The sequence below is a fragment of the Arachis hypogaea genome, chromosome 19 (genome assembly GCF_003086295.3).
Source record: "Arachis hypogaea cultivar Tifrunner chromosome 19, arahy.Tifrunner.gnm2.J5K5, whole genome shotgun sequence".
In the NCBI taxonomy this organism is placed as follows: domain Eukaryota; kingdom Viridiplantae; phylum Streptophyta; class Magnoliopsida; order Fabales; family Fabaceae; genus Arachis; species Arachis hypogaea.
The window spans coordinates 2,565,031-2,589,272 of NC_092054.1; the positions used below are offsets into that span (position 1 = coordinate 2,565,031).

Here is a 24,242-nt window from a genome sequence, read left to right on the forward strand (position 1 = left end):
AAATAATTAAAATCTTTTTAGATAATTAAATCATATGTGGAATTAATGTGAGAACAAGACCAAGTAGGACAGCCAAGAGTTACAATAGTTGAAGCAGTTAGTATCTCAATACCAGAAACAGATCAGAACTTTTGAGATCAATAACAATTTTATCTTTGTTTCACACTAGACTCACATTTTTCTAATCTATTAGAAAAATGTTTTGGAATAATTGTTTGATTTAAATTCTTTCATGATAACATGTATTCTAATATAACTTTGTTAATTTTATCATCTTCTTCTAAATTTCTCGTAACTTATTTCGTAATTTTAAAATAACTGTCTATCCTTATAAAACTACACGCATTAGTAGTAAATGGCAAGTCCTTTGACAATGCATTTGAAGTAAACTCAGCAGATCGAACAATCCATTTCCAGGGCATTTCCCTCCTGATGTATTTTTTAAATTGCACAATTTAAATTAAATCACTTGAAAAAAACCAATTTCAAATAAAAAAATTTAAACCAAATTGTATTTTTTTTAACATTAGTTCTTTATTTTGCATGTAATATAAAAATAAATAAATATATTTATTTAGTAAATTCTATTATGTAAATTTTTTTGGTCATATTATTTGACAAAAATGAATAATATATTTTTAATAATATTATTAATGCAAAATAATCAATTTTAAATATTTTTTAAATAATATATTTTATTTAAAATAATATATTTTAAATATATAAAGTAACATATTTTAATAAAAAATTGTTATTGTAAAAATTATATCAATATCTTTTATATAATTTTTTTTGGTTAAACTTCTTTTACTTTTGCAAGAACAACTATAATATATGAGAAAAATAAACATAAAAAAATTTGACTATATTTTATATTTAGTTTTTAATTTGAACTGTAATAAAATATGACATATATATATATATACATATATATAAATTGAAATCATAAAATATAGATTATTTAACCTAACCTACTCTATCATTCATATGAGTATATGAATAATAAATAAATAAAATATTTAAAGTATAAATTTTGTGAAATTATGTCATGACAAAAATATGTGTTGTGTGAAAAAAAAAATCAATATTAACTCTTCTGTTTTTTATTAATTTTTTTAAAAACAAATTAATTAAATATGCAATACACTTAATTAGCTTTATCTTTTTATGCATATATTTTTTTAACAAAAATTATGATTAACATTAATGTAAATTCAAATGCTTTTAACTTTACAAAGATTTTACAAAATGATTCAAATTTTTTAAACAAAAAAATTATAGTAATTCCGGCATACAAAATTTTAACTTTTAAATGAAATTCTAAAACTCATCACGGTCTTTTCGAGTTACTTATTATATTGTTTAATTTTATGTTATTAATTGGTATCATATCAAAGTTTTTGACGAACTTAACCTGCAAAATTTGGTTTAGAAATGTTACTTTATATATTTGATATTTAATTTACAGAAAACACTATTTATATACCAAGTACTTCTAAAATCTGTATAAAAATATAATTATTATTAATTAGCTATGTATTTAAATTATTTTTCTATTAACAAACTAAAGAAAAAATGTATTAATTTATTGGCAAAACGTTAGTGTCAAAATAGTATTTTTTTAGTATTTTTTAAAATAAAAAAGCTCAATACAGTAAGGTAGTAAGGTAGAACAATAAAGTACAAGAAATACTAAACAACAAAAAATAAAGCAAAATTTCAATTCATAATCATCTCTGAGATTGCCGTTAATAATTATAAGGATCAAATATTTATTTAATTTGTTACTTTATAGCTTTACTAATCTTCTTATTTTAAAGAGGTTTAATTTATACCACAACAAATAGGAGGGTTAATACTCAAATTCGTCCCCAAAAGATTACACGATCTTCATTTTCGTCTTCGAATGATTTTTTTAATCAAATTAGTCCTTAAAAGATAAAAAATAAGTCAAATTAATCTTTATGTCAGTTGGACGATGACGTGACACGCCATGTGGCAGGTCAGTGCCACGTAGCAGGTCAGTAACACGTGGCATACACGTAACATGCCACGTATCACTTGACATGTAAAAAAAAAATTTATAGTCAAAATAGTCCTTGAAAGTCCAAACGTAAGTCATTTTCATCCCTCAAATTTTAAAAATTAGTCAAACTAGTCCTTATATAATTTTTTTTATTTTTTCTTCATAATATTAAATTTGAAATATTTTTTTTATACTACTAATTTTAATAGAAATGTAATTGATAAACAAAATATTAGTAATTGTATCTTTTCTTCTTAAAAATTTTTTTCAATAAAATTATCTCTCTCCTTTAATTCTTCTCAAAATCTCTCTTATTCAACTTAGAAATTAATACACTAGACGAATCGAAAAACTGCATATATCAATATAGAATTTCACTAAAAAAGTGACTATTCATTAAAGACTATCAACATTCAGAAATTAAACCTGCTATAACCATGGTGAACCGAAATTTGCTCATGGGTGAACAAAAATTTACATTAATAAAAACTAAAACTTGTACAATCCTCTCTTGGATAATTCATATCTGGTATATTGTAAAGAGTGGAGCTTGACTGAATTGATGATCCGGAGTCTAAAAGATTCAACTACAAAAGACATAATTGTGTATTAGCAAAATGAACATTTGAATTTTTAACTAATTAAAAGCAAGTCAATTTTACCTCGGTTGGAGCTGTCTTTTTCTTTTTCTTCATGGCATTTGAGATCTTTTTTTCCAGGTTTGATCCAAGTCTGTTCTTGGGCCGACCTCTTATTTTGACACGTGGTGGGCTTTAAAGGTCATTCACATTGCTTAATGTCACTTTTTCGTGGGTTAACAAACTTTTTTCCTTTGCTTATTCCTTGATATTCTTCCATCTCCACCATGACCTTGTCAAATGCTCGGTGCAAAATTCCAATCAACTCTTCAGACACAGATGCAAATTCACATATATTGTGTGACCGAAACACCAATTCGTCAAATCTCTTACTTCTTGGCTCCAGTAGAGGTTCATCTTGGCTGCTCTTGATGTGTGTATGCATCTTCTTTATGTTCTTGCTCCAGCGTTCTAATATGTATTTCAGTGCCAGGTTATCCACTCGCTCAAAGCTTAGAACGCTTAGCGAATGGCGGTACAATATGCCCCTAGACTCAAACAGCAAGCAATCGCACTTTACATCTCGTGATACTACGTCGTAGGTGACGACAAACTTGTTGAATGTGGAGTTGAAAACCTGCTCTATGACTTTATATGTTGTGAAACCTAGGGTGGAATGCATTGATCTTGTGATACAATTCACTTTACCTCTGAATTGAGCTTGAACTTCCCTGAACTTCTCATGGGTATATACACGCTGAAACTGTGCCTCTATTGCTGATTTTGTTGTGCACGGTATCACGGTGTGAAAATCTGCAGCATTGAATTCTCTCTCTGCTTGCTCTCTGCTTGCTAGGCAATTGTCATATTGCTTCACGAATTGGCTCAAGGAGCTATTCCGTGTGATGAACTTGTTGAAAAATGAATTCATACTCTCGTTCCTTTGCGTGCTTCTCATCCCGACCCAAAAGTAGTGATCCAAGTAAACCGGAATTCATATATGGTGATTCTCGTACAGCTCTGCATACCAAACCGAAACTATAAGGTCTGGTGAACCGAAAACAGTGCATGCTTTTGTGAAAAAAATATAGTATAAAAATAATTCGAATTAAAATCTCAATTACCTAAAAGCCACTTGTTGCCTCTAAGACCATACTTTGTGAGGAAATCGTTTCAATTTCTGTCAAATGTGTCTTTTGTGTAGAGTTTCAAATAACATGGCTCATCTCTTGTTCAATATCAATGTCCCTTGTAGTCGTTTAGTTTGCTTGGGATCTTCTTCATGATGTTCCAGATACACCAGCGGTGAATTGTTGTTGGCATGCACAGCTTAATTTCCCTTTGAAACGATGCGCATTGATCAGTAATAATACATTTTGGTGCCTTCCCTCCCATGCACGTAGCCAACACTCAAATAGCCATTTGAATGATTGGATGTCCTCATTTTTCATCAGCGTGCATCCAACAAGTGTTGACTGGCCGTCAGGGGCGGAGCTAGAAGAAATATTAGAGGGGGCAAAAAATATTTACACAATAAAATAAGACTAAAATAAAATTTTAAGGGGGGACTAAACTAAAATTTACATATAATTTACATGTAAAAAATTAAAATTAGGGGGGGCCATTGCCCCCTTTTCCTTGTACCTAGCACCGCCCCTGCTAGCCGTGGTGATTCACGCCAACAAAAGAACCTAAAACCAAATTGTACCTGCATAAATAACAAACACAAGGTGGTGAATAGAAATATATACATGCACTGAACACCCAAAATATGTTTGAAAGAATCAAATACCTGTTTGTATTATAGGTGGTGTCAAATGAAACCACGTCTCCAAAATAATCAAATGCAGTCCTACTTCTTGCATCAGCCCAGAATGCATGTTTAATGCAGTGATCGTCTTTAAGGTTGAGCTCAAAGAAGAAATTTTGGTTCTTCTCTTTCATTCTAACTAGGTACTTCCTAAATTCTTTGGCATCGTCTTCTTCGAAAATATTCCGTACTTCCCTTGTGATGTAATTTCTTACGTCTTTTTCTATAAAATCTAGTTCACGGTGGTTGCCAGCTGTTGCCACAAATGATTGGTAAGTTTTGCTCAGCCTGATTCTGGCTTCCTCGTGGGTTTCGATGGTGCGACGCACGAACATGCTAAGCTCCCTGTGTTGTTTGAGCATCTCGGCCTGGTCTGCACAACAAGGATGTGAGTGATTCAAAGCAACTTTGGAAATTGTCCAAAGACTAACATCCTTCATTATGTGTACGTAAATTCTGACTGGACAATTTAACCCAGCTGAAGGGTTTGTCTTTAAAGTTGGAGATATCTTTGATTTCCACCTCCCCTCTCTGGAGCATACAATTAGTTGATTCTTAATCTTGTCTCTGTCTCGAGTCGTGTTCCTTATTTTGGTAGAAAAACCAGCAAGTTTGAAATAATATTTGTAGAACTTTCCAGCTTCTTCTAATGTCTTGAAAATCATTCCCACCTTTGGGACAAATTTTTCATCCACAACACAGCTGGTCTGCATGGTGAACCGAAATCTTAATTATGGTGAACTGAAATCTTAATTACGGTAAAAAAATTATATAGTGCTTAGGGAACAAAACAGAATATATTCGTCTAATTTTTTTAGACTCCTTTTGCTTACCGAACCGAACACATGCACATGGTGAATCAACTCTTTAGTACTTACCGAATCGAAAAGTTACTCACAGTTAGTCACAGTTACTCACACTCACAGTTACATATTATCAATTTAATTCAATTCAATTCAGATATATATAGATCACACCAGTCCATTATTCAATTCACTTCAAATAAAATTAGCAATTTCATTCCATTGAATTAAATTCAAAATTCAATAGTCCAAACCTCGTCAAATTGATACGTTTCAGAAGAATTATCCAAATCGCACTCATTCAACTGATTTGAAGTTGATTCATTCATTGTTCCAATTCAGAAGTGCAAATCGAAGAAGAAAACGAAGAAGAAGATGAACAACGAAGGTAATTACGTTGAAGTCAATCTAAATCGATAATGCAGAGAAGAAAAATGCGAATAAAGGAGAGCAACGAATTTAATTAGGTTGAAGAACGTGAAAAAGGTTGACGTTGTATGAAAAGGTTTACGTTGAGAAATGTTGATCACGCAAAATAAGGATTATGTTATATACGTTATATGAGGCACGTGTACACAAACGAGTGTGTGGGGCGTGGAATGGAAGGGACTTGGATAACATCCATGTAATTTTTACATGCATGTAGAGTTTTTTTGTTATATATAAAGAGTGACTTAGATAAAGACGTCTAAAACGTTTTTTTAAGATATTTTTTAATAATTAAAATTTAACACATATAATCGATTAAATCGTGTTATTTTTATCAAAATTAGGCTAAATAAATTAATTTGACAAAAAAAATAATAAATCAAATATTAATTTTATAGAAAATAACTATAATATTCCTATTATAGAAAATGACTAAAATACTCTTATTACATATATTAATTTTAAAAATTTTAAATTCTAACTCTTTTTTTTCTATAGTTGTAGAGTTAGAATTTAAAATTTTTAATATATATATATATAATAAGTATTTTAGTTATTTTTTATAATAAGAATATTATAGTCTTTTTTATAAAAAAAATTATTAAGTTAAAAAAATTAAAATTTAATTTATTAATTTTTTGGTTAAATTGATTTGTCCAATTTAATTTTAATAAAAATAATACAATATAATGAATTATATATGTTGAATTTTAGTTATTAAAAAATATATTTAAAAAAATATTTTTAACATTTTTATATAAATGGTTTTCTTGTGTGTGTGTGTGTGTGTGGACATGAAATTTGGTACCCATTTTAACTAAAACCAGTGCCTGCCTATTTATTAAGTTATTAACGAATGAAAAAGACCCCTAAACAAAAGTAACTAATTAATTAATTAATACACATTTAATTATATGTTAAACTAAGAATTAACTAAGAAACATGACAACAACTCATCATCATCACTTTCAATTGATACTCATTTTGTTTGAATATAATAATATATATCTGAACAAAAGTTAAAATTGATAATCTCTATATATATCGCTTGTTGTTGTTGGTACCTATATCCATTTCATGCATGTATAATAGCAGTAGTTGTCTGTTCTATATAATTAAAAAAATAAAATTAGAAGAAATTAAAAAGAGAATATTCTGACACATGTATGTGATTCAGTAATTTATTAGGTGATGATCTGAAAATAACAAATATATTAGGAATGCCTAATTAATTATTATTCATGAACCATGGCTACATGCGTATTGAAATAATACTATTATATTTGAGAACTATTTATATAAAGATGTTTAAAAATATTTTTTTAAAGGTATTTTTTAAAAATTAAAATTTAACATATGTAATTAATTAAACTGTATTTTTGTCATAATTAAATCAGACAAATCAATTTGGCTAAAAAATCGATGAATCAAATTTTAAATTGATTTAAATTAATATTATTTTATAAAAATGACTATAATATCTCTATTATAAAAAATAATTCTATTTTATATATATATATATATATATATATTTTTGAAAAACCTAAATCTTAAGTCTTTGTCGGCTTAGAAATAAGAAAATGTCTAGAATTTAGGGTTTTTAAAATTAATAATATATAATAAAATTATTTTGTCATTTTTTATAATAAAAGTATTGTAGTTATTTTTTATAAAAAATATTAATTTAGACCGATTCAAAATTTAGTTCAATAATTTTTTTGCTAAATTAATTTGTCTAATTTAATTTTGATAAAAATAATACAATTTAATCAATTATATATATTAAATTTTAATTACTAAAAAATATCTTTAAAAAAATATTTTAAACATCTTTATCTAAATAATTCTATTATATTTAATACCTGAAAGCTCTATTACTTCACAAAAGAACAATGAACAATTTAGACAAATTGTTGGTAAAAGACATACGTTCTTATTTAAATCTGGTTAGAAATATAATTACTAATATATTTTTTATTAATTTAAATTTTGAGATAAATAATTTTATAATATAATATTAAAATTTTTATGGTATCTAATAATTTTGGGTTTGATTATTTTTATTATTCTAAAGAACAAATATTTTAGCATACGGCCAAAAAAAATTTTTGTGTGAGAAATACATTAAAATAAATATATAATTATTTATATGTTTTTTATTATAAAATTTTGGAACGAATAATTTTCTAACAAGTCTTTTACTACCATTCTCGAAATTTATAGTTTACTATAAAAAAAAACATATATTTAAGAATTTAAAGCGCTATGATATATACAATTTAAGAAATGTTTAAAGAGGTTAAATAATATATATGTATTTCGGATCAAAACCTACCTACAATAGTGCATCAACTTAGTGTCTCATAATTTATATATTACGAACAAAAACAAAATAAAATAAAGTGAGATAACATAAGATGAGAAGACATGATATTTAACTCAAAATTTTAAAGTATTAAGTAAATAGATTTTTTATTTTATAAATTTCTCATTTTTTCTTATTTTCTTTGATAGCTGATGTGGAACTAATTTTATATACTCCTCACATTTAAAACATTAACAAAAATAACCAAAAATAAAATCTTAGCCACTTGTCCACACTTTCAACAAATTAAAGAACATAAGAAAAAGCAATGTGATCAGAGGTACGTAGTTTTTTTTGTGGTTGTCTACTCTGTATCCACCATCATATATGTCCATGCTTATAAGAGAATCATTAGTCATAAATGTTAGGTATATATATGTGATTATTAATAAGCGATACATGTTATTTAATGAATCTAATTTAGGTTGGTTGAATAATTAACTAACTCGTCTATTTAAATAAATATCTAGAGTTTGAATTTTATTTTATGTATGCAATAATTTATTGGTTAATAACAGACTAAATTAATTTTTTATTTATTTAGTAGTATTTTTAAAAATTTTAAATTTAAATTAAATATGATATAATTTAATAAGATTAAATATGATTTAAATTAGTTATCATATCTTTAAGATTTTAAATTTAACTCAAATATAATCTAATGTAATAAGATCAAATTTAATTTAAATTAATTATATTATTTTTAAAAAATTTAAATTAAATTATCTTATTTTATTTTTTGGCTAATTTATTAAGGATCTATATAAATATCCTTTGTGAGATAATTTATAGAACTTTTGATAAATAAAATTTTTCAAGTCCACCACAAATTAATTATTAATTTTCAAAATTATTAAACCTTTATTTTAGTTTGTTTTGTTATTAGAATTTGTTAAAAAAAATTGATTTATTTTTTATTTGTTTAGTAGTATTTTTAGAAAATTTAAATTTACATCAAATTTGATATAATCTAATAAAATCAATTATGATTTAAATTAACTATCATATCTTTAGAATTTTGAATTTAAATTAAGTATGATCTAATACAATAAGATCAAATTTAATTTAAATTAATTATTTTATTTTTAAAAAAATTAAATTATATTATATTATCTTATCTTTGAACTAATTTGTTAGGAATTTGTATAAATACTCTTTGTGAGATAATTTGTAGAACTTTTGATAAATAAAATTTTTCAAATCCAGCACAAATTAATTATTAATTTTCAAATTTATTAAACCTTTATTTTAATTTGTTTTGTTATTAAAATTTTTTAGAAAATTTGATTTATTTTTTATTTGTTTAGTAGTATTTTTAAAAATTTTAAATTTACGTCAAATATGATATAATCTAATAAAATTAACTACAATTTAAATTAATTATCATATCTTTAGGATTTTAAATTTAAATCAAATTTGATCTAATGCAATAAGATCAAATTTGATTTAAATTAGTTATCTTATCTTTTAAAAAATTTAAATTAAATTATATTATCTTATCTTTTCTTTGAGCCAATTTGTTAGGAATCTATATAAATACACCCCTTGTGAGATAATTTTGTAGAACTTCTGATAAATAAAATTTTTAGTTAATTTGTTTTACTTGTTGGAGGAGCTGAATTAGCGAGCGGGGAAAGCACGATCGGAATTTCGAACGATGTCTGCTGCCGTGTGCGGAATCAAGAGATCTTTCTTCGACGAACTTGCCTCTTCGCCGGCACTCTCCAAGAAGCTACGTTACTCATCATCACCGATTCGATTCGCTCCTCCTTCTCTCATTGATCGCCTTCGAACTTTTTTCCCTCACATGGATGAGGTGGTTCTAGAGAGAGCACTTGAGGAATGTGGCAATGGCAATGATCTAGATGCTGCCATCAAGAGGCTGAACGAACTTTGCTTGGGGACTACTGATGCTGAAGAACCACAAGTTGAAGTTAACGAGGATACAGATGATGGAGGTGCCGCTGCTTCTGCATCGGATAACTTGCCGCCAGTGGACAACCTTCCTAAAGACGGTGCAGAATGGGTTGACTTTTTCGTAGGAGGAATGATGGTTGCTACCAGTGTTGATGATGCTAGAGCTCGAGCTGCTACAATGTTGGAAGCGCTGGAGAAATCAATAAGTGCCCGTGTACGTGCTGAAGCAACAAATGTTCAGGAGGAGATCAATTTGATGCTAAAGGAGCAAATTCAGGTGCTGATTAAGGAAAGGAATTCTTTCAAAAATGCATTTAGAATCCAACATGAGCGATTTTCTGACTATGACCAAAAGAACCAAGAGTTGCAGCAGTTGAAGCAGTTAGCTTCTCAATACCAACAACAGATCAAAACTCTTGAAGTGAACAACTATGCTTTGGCAATGCATTTGAAGCAAGCTCAACAGAGCAACCCCTTTCCAGGGCATTTCTCTCCCGATGTCTTCTAATTACACAATGTAAATATTAGGAATATGTAATAATAAAGCCATGTAAATATATTAGGAATATGTCATTATTAGTTTCTGTCATTATCAGTTTCCGAGGGCGAAGGTTGCAATTGCATTCCATATGATCTTGTTGAAATATTATCACGCGTCAATAATATATATAATATTAAAAAATTATGTAAAAAATTATATAATATAAAATGTATTACAAAAATATATTGATAGAAAATATATTTTAAAATATAAAAAATATGTATATATTTTTTTATTAATGAAGTAGTCGATTGTTCGTATCATAAAATTCATCGATAATAGAATTTGTGTCAATTTTTTCAACAATTTTCTTTTCAATATAATTAAAAGACAAATAGTAAGAAATTTATCTTTCATTTTGTTTCTGAGTTATTCTTCACAATATTCATAGATGAAAAAGATTTTTCAATTGTAGTAATTAAAACAAAGAGAATTAATACCAAATGAATCAAAAAAGATACTCACAAAAAAAATTTTCACTTTATAAGATTAGAAGAATTTTATTTAATTAAAAAATATTAATAATAATATCTTTTTAAAATTTTTTAATATTATTACTTATTTTTTAGATATTAAAAATCATTAATATTTAAGTTAGACTGAATTTTTATTTATATTAAATTAAATATTAAATAAATTTTTAAAAAAATTAAATTATATTTAATAATTTATTATTATTAATTTTTTTTTAAAAGAATTGGGGGAGGCCTCCACCTGTCCTCTATGTCCGTCCCTGCTGAGTTGTTGGCACTGAGCAAGAAGCATGTTTTTTATAGATGAAACGTGGTGTTTGACTGTTGAGAATTGCTGCACATATGTTATACTTATTTGTGTAACGTTTCATATTTTCACTTACATTTACTTCAATTCTTAGAGCAAGTTTAAATTAAAAAACTCCATCTCATTTTTGTGGGTCAGCTACTCATTCATTTTAACCTTTTTAAAATTATTAAAACAAACTAATCCTGTTTATGTGCTCAGTTTGTCCTAACTTCTAACAGTGAATAATGAGGCAACGGAGACATTACCATTTTAAACTTTTTTATTTTATTAAGATGTACTTTATCTTATATTTATGTTGTGGAAGCTTCATATTGGATGAGATATATATAATAGAGATATAATTATTAATTTTATTTTTTTATTAATTTAAATTTTTTAAATGACAAATTTTATGATAATATAATCTTAAATATATGTAGTCATTGAATTAATTAAGTAGGAGCGACCAATTCGTTCAAGGTCGAAAGAAACAAGACCCTTTTCAACTATAGATCGGATCGTATTCCTAAATTTGTGGTAAATATCGACATCTGATTTAAAAATTGCAGATACGATTCAATCTGCACTCTTTACGGATTGGATTGCGAATATCAGCTCTACATCTGCAGATTCACAGATTCGCACAATAATAATTAAAAAAAGTAAATATATATATTTAGTATTATATTTACTTGTTTGTATGTTTTAGTTAGTAGTTATTATTCATATATTATTTTATTTTATTTTTACTATTTAAAAAAATTGATTAAAAATATTTTAAGAATAAATAAGTTTAAAAGTGTAAAAGAAAATTTTTTATTAAATTTCTTTTATATAGAAATATGATTAAAAAGATAATTTTCAATTATGCGGATATACCTAATATCCGATCTGATCCGATAAAAATTATGCGGATCAGATTGAATTTTCGACCATATCCGATCGATCTGCATACACCTATATATATATATATATATATATATATATATTGTCAGTTGAAATGTTAGTCAATGAAACTGGTCAGATATTGAAAATTAGACATTATATAAAAAAAACTCATTTTCGGAAATAAATGACAACGATTGAAACGATGAGAATAATTAAGATGTCACTAGCAAATATCGTTAGCATGGACCCCTCGAGCTATATACACACATGGCACTTTTTCATGCAAGACATCATATAATCAGTGATGTGATTCTTCTTATATATTAATAATATATATTATTATTATTTTACACATACTATAAAACTCGTGAATCTATGGTTTATTAATTAAGTAATGAGTGGCTTGCTTCCAGCTAGTGCTATATTTAAAGTAGTATATATTATTATTAATTTATACACCAAAAAATATTATTATTAATTTATTATTATTAACCAATCCGAGGTATACTCAATTATTGGTCATCATCTCTACAAAGTTATTACAAAAAACAAAAGAATAGTTATGACCTTGTGGAAGTTTATAGAAACTTTATTTATGGTTTTTTTTTTTTTTTGGTGGGGTGGGTTTGGATTCAAATAATGAATACTAGATATAATAATTGTTTACAGTAATATAAATTCTTAGAATTTCGTTAGAGAGCTAATGGAGTATCTGTATAATGTATATAATGGACTATTTATTTAGTTTAATATGAGTTAAAAAATAAACATTCAGAATAAAATACTACTAATTTTTCAAACATAATACATCTATACTATCCAGAATAACTATCTGGATACCAGGGATAATAAACATCTGTTATCATATTGAATCGAACATCCTTAACACTTTGTTTGGATGGAAGATGGAAAATGAAAGGAAATAAAATAGGAGGAAAGAAAATGAGAGAAAAGAAAATAAAAAGAAAAGTTGATTTTTTTTTTATGTTGTTTGGATGGAGAGAAAATGAATGGAAAGAAAGTTAGAGAAATTTTTTTTGTTTGGATGGAAGAAAAAGTAAAAAGAGAAAAAATGTGAAATTACATTAACATCTTTATCTATTTTATATATAAATTATAATATATTAATGTATTTAAATTATTTTTTAACAAAAAAAAGTGATTCTAATTGTATTTCAGAATTTTAATGTATTATTTTTGTTAATAATATTTTTTTTAATTTATCTTTTTCTGATGTATTTTAAAGGACAACATTTTTTAATGTATTTTTAATTATATTGAAAGGGCAAATTTGTATTTTTACTTAAGTTACCATTCCAATATTAGTTTTCTTCGCTATTTTGAGGAGAAAACTTTAAGTTGGGCCCGACATGCACTTTTGTATTTTTCATCCAATTTCACATTTGATCCAAACGAAGAAAAATCATATTTTCTATCCATTTTCTTCTCTCCTGTTTTCTTTCCGTCCAAATTCATCAAATCCAAACAAAGTGTAAACTCCATTGTACATATTGTACATATACTCTATTGGTTCCTTATACTTTCTCAAATTCTTATGTTATATTATTTGAACTTCAACAATATTATTTAGAACAATTCCGCTACGGATATACTTTTTATAATAAATGTTATTTTGATGCTAATATTTTTTTAATAATTACAATAAAATTTTAATTTATTAATTAAAAAATAATTTAAATACATAATTAATTAATAATAACTATATTTTTATACAAATATAAAGAGTATTTAATATATAAATATTTTTATTTAAAAAAGTGAAAATGGTTAACAACTCGTTTTCGAAACTTTCAACTTAATTTTAATAAAAGAGACCTGCTATACATACAAGTCTTTTTGGCTTACAAGTCTTACAAAATACACGCATTACATTTAATTAACGCATTACACACTTCCACATTCAAGAGTAAATAAAACGCATGTTATTCAACAACTTCGTGTTTCCAAAGCGCGCTACTCACCATGCATTATGAACGACTCTTCTTCTTCTTCCTCCATAAAAACAATTTTCTTGCCAAATTTGAAGATAATGGAACTTCAGAAATACACCCAAACAATTATAGAAATACACCCCAACGATTATAGAAATACACCCAAAGGGTTACAGGAATACACCCAAAGGATTATAAAAATACACCCAAATGATTAAGAAATACACCCAAAATTCGTTGAAGTACACCTTATGCATATTTCAGAATTCTTTCTCTTTCTCCTCCTCATCTTCTGCTGCTTCTTCTTCAAAAACGATTTCAGAACTTGATGTCAAAAAACAATGGAAATTGAGAATAACGAAGAAAGAAAACAGAGAGAAAAGCACGTAAATGAAGAAGAAGAACATAAAGAGGAAGAAGAACGAGTAGAAGGAGAAAGAGAAGGTAAGAAACGAAAGAAAAGAAGAAGAAGAGGAAGAGGAAGAAGAACGTGCAAGAAGAAGAAGAACGAGAAAGAGAAAGCAAGAAACGAAGGAAAAGAAGAAGAAGAGGAAGAGGAAGAAGAACGTGCAGCAAGAAGAAGAAGAAGAAGAAGAAAGAGAAGGCAAGAAACGAAAGAAAAGAAGAAGAGGAAGAGGAAGAGGAAGAAGAAGAACGTAGACCTTGTATCGCATTTTTTAGGTTTATTCGTTAATTAACTTGTAAAGCATACAAGCCCTAATGACTTGTATGCAGAGTTTTTCTGTTAATAAAATTACAAGTTATCTACTTAAGTTGTCAGTCAAAGTTATCTAGTGAAAAAAAATTTAATATATATTGAAATAATTTTATTTATACTATCATCTTATTTTAGAGTTGAGGTAGTTGATTTAGTTGTCCAAAAAAGATAGACATTCAACACAATATGGATACTAATATCAACATGTGAACACATCAAATTTTTAAAATGATAACACAGACATATATAGAATATGTACGTTCATATATTTTTAAGGTTCATATAATAATAACCAGTGTCTAAATAAAAATGTCAAATTAAAATATTTACTACTATTTACTTTTTTTAAGAGTAAAGTATTGTTTTTGTTCCTAACGTTTGGGGTAAATTCTATTTATATCTCTAACGTTTAAATCATCCTATTTGTATATCTAATGTTCGTAAAAGTGATTCAATGTTATCCTGCCGTCAATTACACATCATGAACGCTTTAGTTTGAGTTTTAAAAATCTCTTCTTGAAGTTAGAATACAAATGTTTGGGATAAAATCGATGATCCACTCCGAAAAATAGCTCATCAAAAATTGAAACTAATTCTTACAATATTTATATAATTCACCTTTCTAGGGACATAATTGAATCTAAACACAAATAGTGGGTATAATATTAAAATCGAACACATTCAAATGAGACCTAATTGAAAATGAATACATCCAAGTGAGAATAATTGAAAAATATAATCTGATTTGTTAGTCTAATTGATAGTAGGATAACATTGAATAACTTTTATAAACATTAGAAATACAAATAGGATGATTTAAACATTAAAAATACAAATAGAACTTATCCCAAACATTGAAACAAAAACAATACTTTACTCTTCTTTTAATTATTGGCACATTGAGGGAAATGTCCAAATAAACTACAAACAACAACTACAGCACTTGCTTACCCAGCAAAAACAAGTTAAAGAGGTACCACTAGATATTAAAAGAAAAAATTCTTTCTTTAAATTTATGTTGGATATATCAAAACGGTTAAAAATATAACTTATATATATTAAAAATATTAAAAAAATTAATTTTATATGTTGTGTATTATTAATTATAAATTTTTTACATATTTCTTTCATTAAAATTATGGTTAAGTATGATTTTGGTCCCTAACGTAGAGGTCAAAAATTTATTTCGTCCCTAATTTTTTTTCGTTACAAAATGATCCCAAAAATTTCAGTTTATTTTAAAATTATCTTTTTTACCAAATTTTTTATTTTTATTACCAAATTATTTCTAATTTTAAAAAATTATAAAATAAAATAAAAAGAAAAAAAAAAGAAAGAAAGGGAACGACGAAAGAGAGAAAGAGAATGGGGGAGAAAAAGAATGGGGGAATGGGAGGGAAGAAGGGGGAAGGGAAGGTAGTGCCGCCGCGCCGCCGCCTGTGATGGAGAGAACGGAAGGGAAAACCGCCACACACACGGATGAAGAGGAGGGAGAAAGAGAGCAAGGGAAAAGAAAGAGATCGGAAGGGGAAACAGAGAGCAACAGAGGAGAAAGGGAGAAGAGAGAGATCGGAAGGGAGAGGGAGACCGCGCTTAGCGCTGCCGTCGCCGCTCGCCGTTTCTGCTCCTCTTCCTAGTTCGGTCGTCGATACTCCTCGCCGTTTCTACTTTTGCTTCTTCTTCTGTTTTTGTTTTTGCTTTTGCTTTTGGTTTTACTTTTGTTATTATTCTGATTTCATTATCCATTGTTGTTGTTGGTGTTATTTTTCTAGTTGTTGTTGTTTTATTGTTGTTGTTGTTTTACTGCTTCTGCATTCTGCTTCTATTTCTGCATTTGCTTGTGCCTCTGTGCCTCTGATGTTTCTTCTTATGATTTCATTATTCATTGTTGTTTTTCTTCCTTCTTATGATTTTATTATCCATTGTTCTTCTAATGATGATGATGATGACCATGATGATGATGGTGGTGAGGTGGTGGGTTCTGGTTAAAGTTCAGTATCTGTTTTGTTTTTTGGTTGATTTTGGGGAATAAGGGGGAATGGTATTTTCGTTTGAAGGACGATTTTAAAACTAAGTTAAACATTTGGGACCATTTTGTAGTGAAAAAAAGGATGAGGACAAAATAAATTTTCGGCCTCTACGTTAAGGACCAAAATCATACTTAACCCTCAAAATTATATATAAAAATGACTATTGTATTGGATGTCTCCGGTACGGGTTGAGAGATGGATCGGGAACTTGCGGGTCGAGGCGGACGTCGGACTATTTGACTGGAGCGATGGGGTGGTACCTGAAAAGACACTCCGACGCTCAAGTCAGAATGGATCTAAGAGGTAGAAAGTGTGAGGAATGAATGAATACCTGGGGAGACTTGGATCCTTTATTTATAGGTGATGGTGGTTATCTTATCTTATCTTGTTTGGGTAAGATAAGGGGGACGTTCGAATTCGAAAGTCGGTTGGGAGTTTCTAGAGGGCCGGTTTCGGATCTTCCAGAAGAGTGAGGCGGGTTGGACCCTAAAAACCGGAATTAGATTCGATCCTGGGTCCGGAATCTGTGGGCCGGATCCGTAACAACTATAAAATATATATATAATTAATCCAACTTACGAGTTAATGAGTTGAATTTATTTAAATTTAAATTCGACTCATTTAATTTATGAGTTTAATTTTATGCTCAAATTCGTGTGAACAGCTCATGAATTCAGTATAAAGTTATTAACGAGTCAAAGAGCTGATAATTCCAACTCTATGAGTAACTAACATCAAATTCTAAACATCATTTTAGCCTTTCATCCATCATTTCACAAATTTCTTTAATATATATATATATATATATATATATATATATATATATTATGAGTAACACTTAAATTTTTAGAAAAAATTAAATTAAAATTTTATTTTTTAATAAAATTTATTTATTATTTTTGAGGTCTTTAAATGAATTTATTTTTTTAAAAAAATATTAATTTATTTTAAATAATAATTTTAAATTCAATTATTTTATAATAATATTTATTAAATAAAATTATTTATATAAAATACACAATAAGAATTTTATTAAAAATATTGAGAAGGAAATCTGTCTGACTTGGAAACATTTATAATAATTGAAATATTTGTTGACAGATAAATTATTATTCATAGAAAATAAATAAATATAGATGGAAGTTGACGTGGCCCACCCTACCTAAACAGTATCGTATGATCCTAATCAGCAACGTGGAGCTGATCTGACAAAAACAAAATACGTATCTGACACGTACATTTAAAGTATACGGACACGTGGCACTGATTGGTGCAATCTCAAGTTCTATATAGAGCACCAACACCCTGTCACTTTACTTCCGTGAATCATTCACTTTCATGCATTTTTTTTCTCTTCTCTTCTTCAATTTTTCTTCAAAAATTCACAAGCTTGAGTTTGGTTTTTGATTCTTAGGAATAACATTATTATTCAATTCTCTTAGAAGAAAATGAAGGAAAGCATGGGAAATCCTTTGCAGCTAAAGTCTCTTAACCACATCTCGTTAGTGTGCAGATCAGTGGAACAATCCATGGATTTCTACCAGAATGTTCTTGGCTTCTTCCCAATAAGGAGGCCTGGATCTTTTGATTTTGATGGGGCATGGTAGTAATTAACACATTTTCTATTATTATTATTATTTGATTTTTGTATATGGTGATTAATTTTGAATAATAGGTTATTTGGATTTGGGATCGGAATTCATTTGCTACAAGCAGAGGATCCTGAGAAATTACCGAAGAAGAAAGAGATTAATCCAAAGGATAATCACATATCTTTTCAGGTAATATATAATTAATCTAATTTCAAATTAAATTTTTTACTCTCACTTTTTTTTATCGAGTTTCTAACTTACTGGAATTGTTCTGGCATTTTATACGGTAGTACAGTTATATTTGTTTTTTTTAGATAATTATTTTTACAATTATGTAATTAATATAAAAAATACAAAATTATGTATTAAAATTAAATTTTTGTTTTTAATAAATTAAAAACGAAAAACATGATATTAATGTAATATGCTTCAAAATGATAAGATATTTTAAGAGAGATGGATCAATAATGCGTACAAAGAATACGGAAATGGATCTCTCCAGTGAAAAAATATTTAAGAGAATAAAGTGTGATCTCTTATCTTTAATTTTATAAGTAGCAACAAAATTAAATAAGAGAGAGAAAGCAATCAAAGGTTAGATTCAATACTTGACTCGTATTTATTTTTTTTTACATTTATTATTAATTATTTTTCATGTCACTTTCGTGGCTGTTGAGAAAAAGTTCAGAAACAATAAATTCGTGATTTTTCAAGCAATTTTGAAACTGATTACTTGTACGTGTCTTGTAAGTGGATGAGGCAAACAAGCACTTGTTTTGTTTTCATCATCATGATATGATTGACGACACAAAGGGATATACATAATTGAACATAGAAACTTCTAGCTACCTGCAATTATAGAAATAATAATTGACACCACCCTCACCTAGCTCCATTGTTAACCATATAGAGCGATACATATATCTAACCAGTTCAGTTATCAAATTAATGAGTGTGTCTAGATCTCATAGATTATGAAAGTTTATCCTCTAAAAACATGTGCATTGACCAAGTCAAACAATCTATCTAAACTTTTCAATTAATAATAATGATAACAATTATAAAAGATAAGAATTTAACTGTAATTATCTTCGTGTAAAGTGTAAAATTAATAACAGATAATTATTATTTAATTGTTTTTAACTATCAATTTCTTTCTTTTTTTTTTTTTAAGAATCGTACTTAAAAATTTTCTATATCATACTGCTCAGCAGTCAATTGTTTTGTTTTTTTAGAATTAACCAAAAAAATAAAATAAATTAACTACATAAATTTTATATTTGATTTTTGATTAAAAAAGGTTTCATCTCTTTTTTTATATAATTGTTTCTTGTTTTTTTTTTACTTTCCGAAGAATAATAAAACTACTATAATTTATTGTTTGTCTAAATATAAATTTTAAATTCATAATAAAATAGTCTTTAATTTTTTAAAATTAAAATACTATAAAAAATAAAAAAATGAGTAACTACTTTTTCTGATCTCTAACCATTTGTCCGATGGACTTTTCACTCCTTAAGAAATCTAAAAATCTAAATCGGTTTCTAATTAAAAAAATTATTTATAATTTTTATTTGATATTTTGTTGCCAGTGTGAGTGCATGGAAGCAGTGGAGAAGAAGCTGAAAGAGATGGACATAAATCATGTGAGAGCAAGAGTTGAAGAAGGAGGAATCCAAGTGGATCAGTTATTCTTCCATGACCCTGATGGTTTCATGGTTGAGATTTGCAACTGTGAATGCCTCCCTGTCATTCCCTTGGTTGGTGAGGTGGCAAGATCTTGCTCACGTGTCATCATGACTCAACCACCACAAATTCAGAACGTGGTCCCCACAGTTGCCAGCTGGAAAAACCTTAACTGATATAATAATATCTTGATCATCACTTGTTTTTATGTGTATTTATTAAAAGATTTAGTAATTTATCATTTCCCTATGATAATTTAAAAATCTTTTAAGTGAATACATCTAAAATAAGTAGTTATAGAAATTTCTAGAATTCGGACCTGTGGATTCTTTTGATGGGGAGAGTTTGAGATGATGTAAATTAATAAACCCTCTTGTCTAGTTTTCATTACGTTTTATTATATAATAATAATAACAATGATTAAACAAATTCAATTAATCAATTGTTTTGTTCATAATCAATTAATCAATGTAAATTAAATTGCTTCATTTGGGTGGAAGCTTAATGAGAAATGATGAAGATCAAAGAGCAAATTTAAGGGTTTATTTTAGAATTTTGCTTGGCCGGGTGTTTCGAATAAGGTGGAAATTTAGGTATAGTCGATTTTACGTGAAATTAATGAAATTGATAAAAGTTGATAATTGGGAGTTATTAGATGAAAATTTAGTTAAATTGATGAAATTGATAAAAGTTGATAATTGAGAGTCATTAGATGAAAATTTAGTTAAATTGATCAAATTATTTAACGATTTTTAGTTATTAATTTTACGTGAAATTGATTGTATCTGAGTTAGTTTTTACTTTTGAATAATGTTAAATTGATGAAATTGATAGAAGTTGATAATTAAAAATCATTAGATAAAAATTTAGTTAAATTGATCAAATTATTTAACGACTTTTAACTATCAACTTCACGTGAAATCGACTGTACCTGAGTTTTCACTTTTGAATAATGTTGCTACTTTAATTTTCTCGTATAAAGCACCTAGCATTATTTAAGGCTGGCCAGGTAGTAGTGACTCAGATTTAGTTGGCAGTTGCCACCACACCAAAAAAATGTGTCATATGATCTTATCATCCAAGTACAAGTAGATAGGTACATTGAATATTCCAAAACCGAACTACATACATATAACATGTGAAAAAGACTCCTTATTTTTAAGCATATGATTAATAAAATTTATCTTTTTGTTAATAAAAATATTAAATTTTAAATTTTAATATTAATATCATGTATACAAAATATTTTATATTATTAATATATTAAAATTAAATTTAAATTCATAAAAATTAATTTTAACATAGTACTTATAAAATTATTTTAATATATATAATTGCATAACCTTAAAAAAATAATTATTTTATATTAATAATTTAAATTATTTAAAAAAACAAATGTAATTAAATAATTATATAAAATATTTTATAATTAGTATATTAAAATTAAATTTTATTATAGAAGGTAGTGATTTTTCAACATTTTTCTTCAATTAATTATTTTCCGCCGACTTTTTCTAACGGTTTTCCTTTTTTTAGTTATAGTGAACAAGCTTAAGTAGTAAATTAGACGCATATGCACTTCAATTGGACATATTAAATAGGATAACCAACGTGAAGAGCTTTATGAATTTCAAGTAGAGAAGCAAGAAAGAATAGATAGTAGAGATAGAGTCGGTAAGATAATGATGTTAGGGAAGATATGGACATATGAGTAGTAGCAAGCTAAGAGAAAGTGAAATTGTTCTGGAAAATTCTTTATATGCCAAATCATCAATAACCAATCATGTAAAAGACATGAATTGAAGTGACCAAATTAAACATAATTGTATATATGATTAGGTGAAAGTGGCGAACCGGCACCCTCTTTCTTGCTCACCTTACCACCATCACTATCTAATATCTATAACTGCTAATTAAGGAGTATTTTCGGTATTTACTAAAATTGGTAAATTAGGGAGAGATTCGATGCTAATTGATGGAGTTTTTCGAATAATTAGAATTGAGTTTCACTCAAGACTCTGATTCATTAATAATTGAGTATATTTTTTAAATTTAAATTTAATTTATTAAAAGTTTACAAGTTAATTTAAATAATAAAAATATAATATGTAATTTTATATCAATAAATTATAATTTATATATATTAAAATATTTAAAAAGATTAATTTTATATATTATTTATCTATCAATTATAATTTTTTATTTATATCTTATATAAAAAATATATATAGATTAAAGAAAAATGCTATTTGTACAACAAAATTTAGTCTTTATTCAGTTTTTAAATTTAATATTTTATTATTTTAATTTTTTAATTAATTATATTTCCTATTTTTAAGGAACTACTTTTATTTTGAATACTTATCACCGTGAAATTTATAACCATTTGTAATACATTAATTTTTTGCAAACCAAACCATAAAACTCGTAACAATTTTTTGTGTACTAATTTTTAAAAAATCAGTGAAGTTTTCAAAATAAATTAAACTCACTTCAATTATTTTTTTTATTCAAAACATTCAAAACTCATGTCAAAAACACATCTAAAATTAAATAAACAAAATAAACACATTCAAAATTATGTATTAACATATTTAAATTATTGTCATTGTAGTTCTAAATTATATATTGAACATAGACAAAATTAAACTCAAATAAACATCCAAAATTATAAGAATGCATTCTAAATATTTTATCAACACATCTAAAACTCATGTAAAAAAACTTATATATGTACATAAAAACATAATGAACAACATAAACACATCCAAAATTAAGTATTGACACATCCAAATTAGGTTAACATTACAACTCTCAAATCAAACATACGAGTGCAAAAAAATATTATAATCACAAATACATTTAAAAAAAGAAAAAAAAACACAGACATTTTCAATATTATACATAAATTTAAAAAATTAGAACTTTTTATTAAGCGGAAAATAAAGGGATAACATATCTTCATGAATGAACTCAACCAAATTTTTTTAGAAGTTTGCAAGCAAAACTACCAGAGACAGAAGGAGTGCGACATGGGAGAGGAGACAGGGGGAGGCGCGGGAGAAGGGGGCGGTTGTGCGTGGCGCGAGGGAGGAGACCAGGGACAGGGAGGAACCCATCGATGGAGGAGGCGCGGGGGTGCGCGTCGCGGGGAGGAGCGCGTCGCCGAAGGAGGAGATCGTCGTAGAGAAGTGCGCAACGCGGGAGAAGACGAAAGCGGCCACAAATGAGGAGGAGGAGGCACCGCAGCTCTGGATCTTTACAGGGTGAAGATTTTACCATTGATTTAAGATGGTTTAAGATTTATTTTAAAATTTTAAATTCGAAATTTTGAATTCTAACTAATTTTATTTTTGGATGTATATTTAAATTGTAATATATTAATAATTAAATATATTAAATCTGAAACAGAAATTTAAAATTTAAATTTAAATTTTAAATTTCAGTTTTATTTAGTTTGTATTTTGAATATGTATTTAATTTTAAAAAGACACTAAATCTATTTATAATTTTTAGATGTGTTTATTTTAATTTTTTTAAATTATTGTAATAAAAGACTGAATATTGTACAACTTTTAAAGGATACTTAGTTGAATTGTAGTTTAAATAATATATGTATTAAAAATAATTTAATATATATATAATCGAGTTAGCTCACGAACTAATGAGTTGAATTTATCTAAACTCAAACTCGGCTCAGAAACTCACGAGTTTAGCTTATTAAACTATTAGCCAACTGAGTGGAAGAACGTATAAAGAATAAAAGAATTGGCATATTTTAGTGTAAATTCGAATTTTTTTTTTAAAAAAAGTGTAACTCTACATTTGGCAGCGGTTTTAAATTCGCTACTATATTTTAATAGAATAATTCAACGGCTAGAATTTTGCAGCGGTTAACAACCGCTGACATCTCCAAACAGTCATATTCTTATGATTTTGTAGCAGAAAGAACCGCTGCAAAATACTATTTAGCAGTAGTTGTTATTAACCGCTACAAACGGTTTAGCTGCACGCTATCTTTCAGCGGATATATCAACCGCTGCTATCTGTTTGACAGCGGTTAAAAATCACTGTTAATCCTGTGTATAACCGCTGCTATTTGCCGAATATGGTGTAGTGGAGCTATATATACGAGCATTTTACAG

The 24,242-nt window shown here is 27.2% G+C and overlaps 3 protein-coding genes across 3 annotated transcripts; 2 read left to right on the forward strand and 1 right to left on the reverse strand.

Annotated features, from left to right (window-relative positions):
* Positions 1-4,263: 4,263 nt before the first annotated feature.
* On the reverse strand, positions 4,264-5,127 carry LOC140181895 (protein FAR1-RELATED SEQUENCE 5-like). The gene is made up of 2 exons (XM_072227559.1): positions 4,397-5,127; positions 4,264-4,312 (listed from the first exon to the last, which is right to left on the reverse strand). Exons 1-2 carry the CDS (start codon positions 5,125-5,127, stop codon positions 4,264-4,266), a joined length of 780 nt encoding a protein of 259 aa, XP_072083660.1.
* A 4,467-nt stretch (positions 5,128-9,594) lies between these two features.
* Positions 9,595-10,567, forward strand: LOC112777484 (uncharacterized). The gene has a single exon (XM_025821867.3). It carries the CDS (start codon positions 9,669-9,671, stop codon positions 10,434-10,436), a length of 768 nt encoding a protein of 255 aa, XP_025677652.1. The 5' UTR covers positions 9,595-9,668; the 3' UTR covers positions 10,437-10,567.
* A 7,447-nt stretch (positions 10,568-18,014) lies between these two features.
* Positions 18,015-20,630, forward strand: LOC112777462 (glyoxylase I 4). The gene is made up of 3 exons (XM_025821835.3): positions 18,015-18,422; positions 18,495-18,600; positions 20,004-20,630. The coding sequence occupies exons 1-3, from the start codon at positions 18,268-18,270 to the stop codon at positions 20,271-20,273; spliced, it is 531 nt and encodes a 176-aa protein (XP_025677620.1). The 5' UTR covers positions 18,015-18,267; the 3' UTR covers positions 20,274-20,630.
* The last annotated feature ends 3,612 nt before the right edge of the window (positions 20,631-24,242 follow it).

What these genes read in the sequence shown, in the direction of transcription:
- LOC140181895 (XM_072227559.1), bottom strand. Translation starts at nt 5,127, where the DNA reads ATGCAGACCAGCTGTGTTGTGGATGAAAAATTTGTCCCAAAGGTGGGA. An exon ending in ACCACCTATAATACAAACAG is followed by an intron (nt 4,313 to 4,396) that starts GTATTTGATTCT and finishes TTATTTATGCAG; the next exon opens with GTACAATTTGGTTTTAGGTT.
- LOC112777484 (XM_025821867.3), top strand. Translation starts at nt 9,669, where the DNA reads ATGTCTGCTGCCGTGTGCGGAATCAAGAGATCTTTCTTCGACGAACTT.
- LOC112777462 (XM_025821835.3), top strand. Translation starts at nt 18,268, where the DNA reads ATGAAGGAAAGCATGGGAAATCCTTTGCAGCTAAAGTCTCTTAACCAC. An exon ending in TTTGATTTTGATGGGGCATG is followed by an intron (nt 18,423 to 18,494) that starts GTAGTAATTAAC and finishes TTTGAATAATAG; the next exon opens with GTTATTTGGATTTGGGATCG. An exon ending in ATAATCACATATCTTTTCAG is followed by an intron (nt 18,601 to 20,003) that starts GTAATATATAAT and finishes TTTTGTTGCCAG; the next exon opens with TGTGAGTGCATGGAAGCAGT.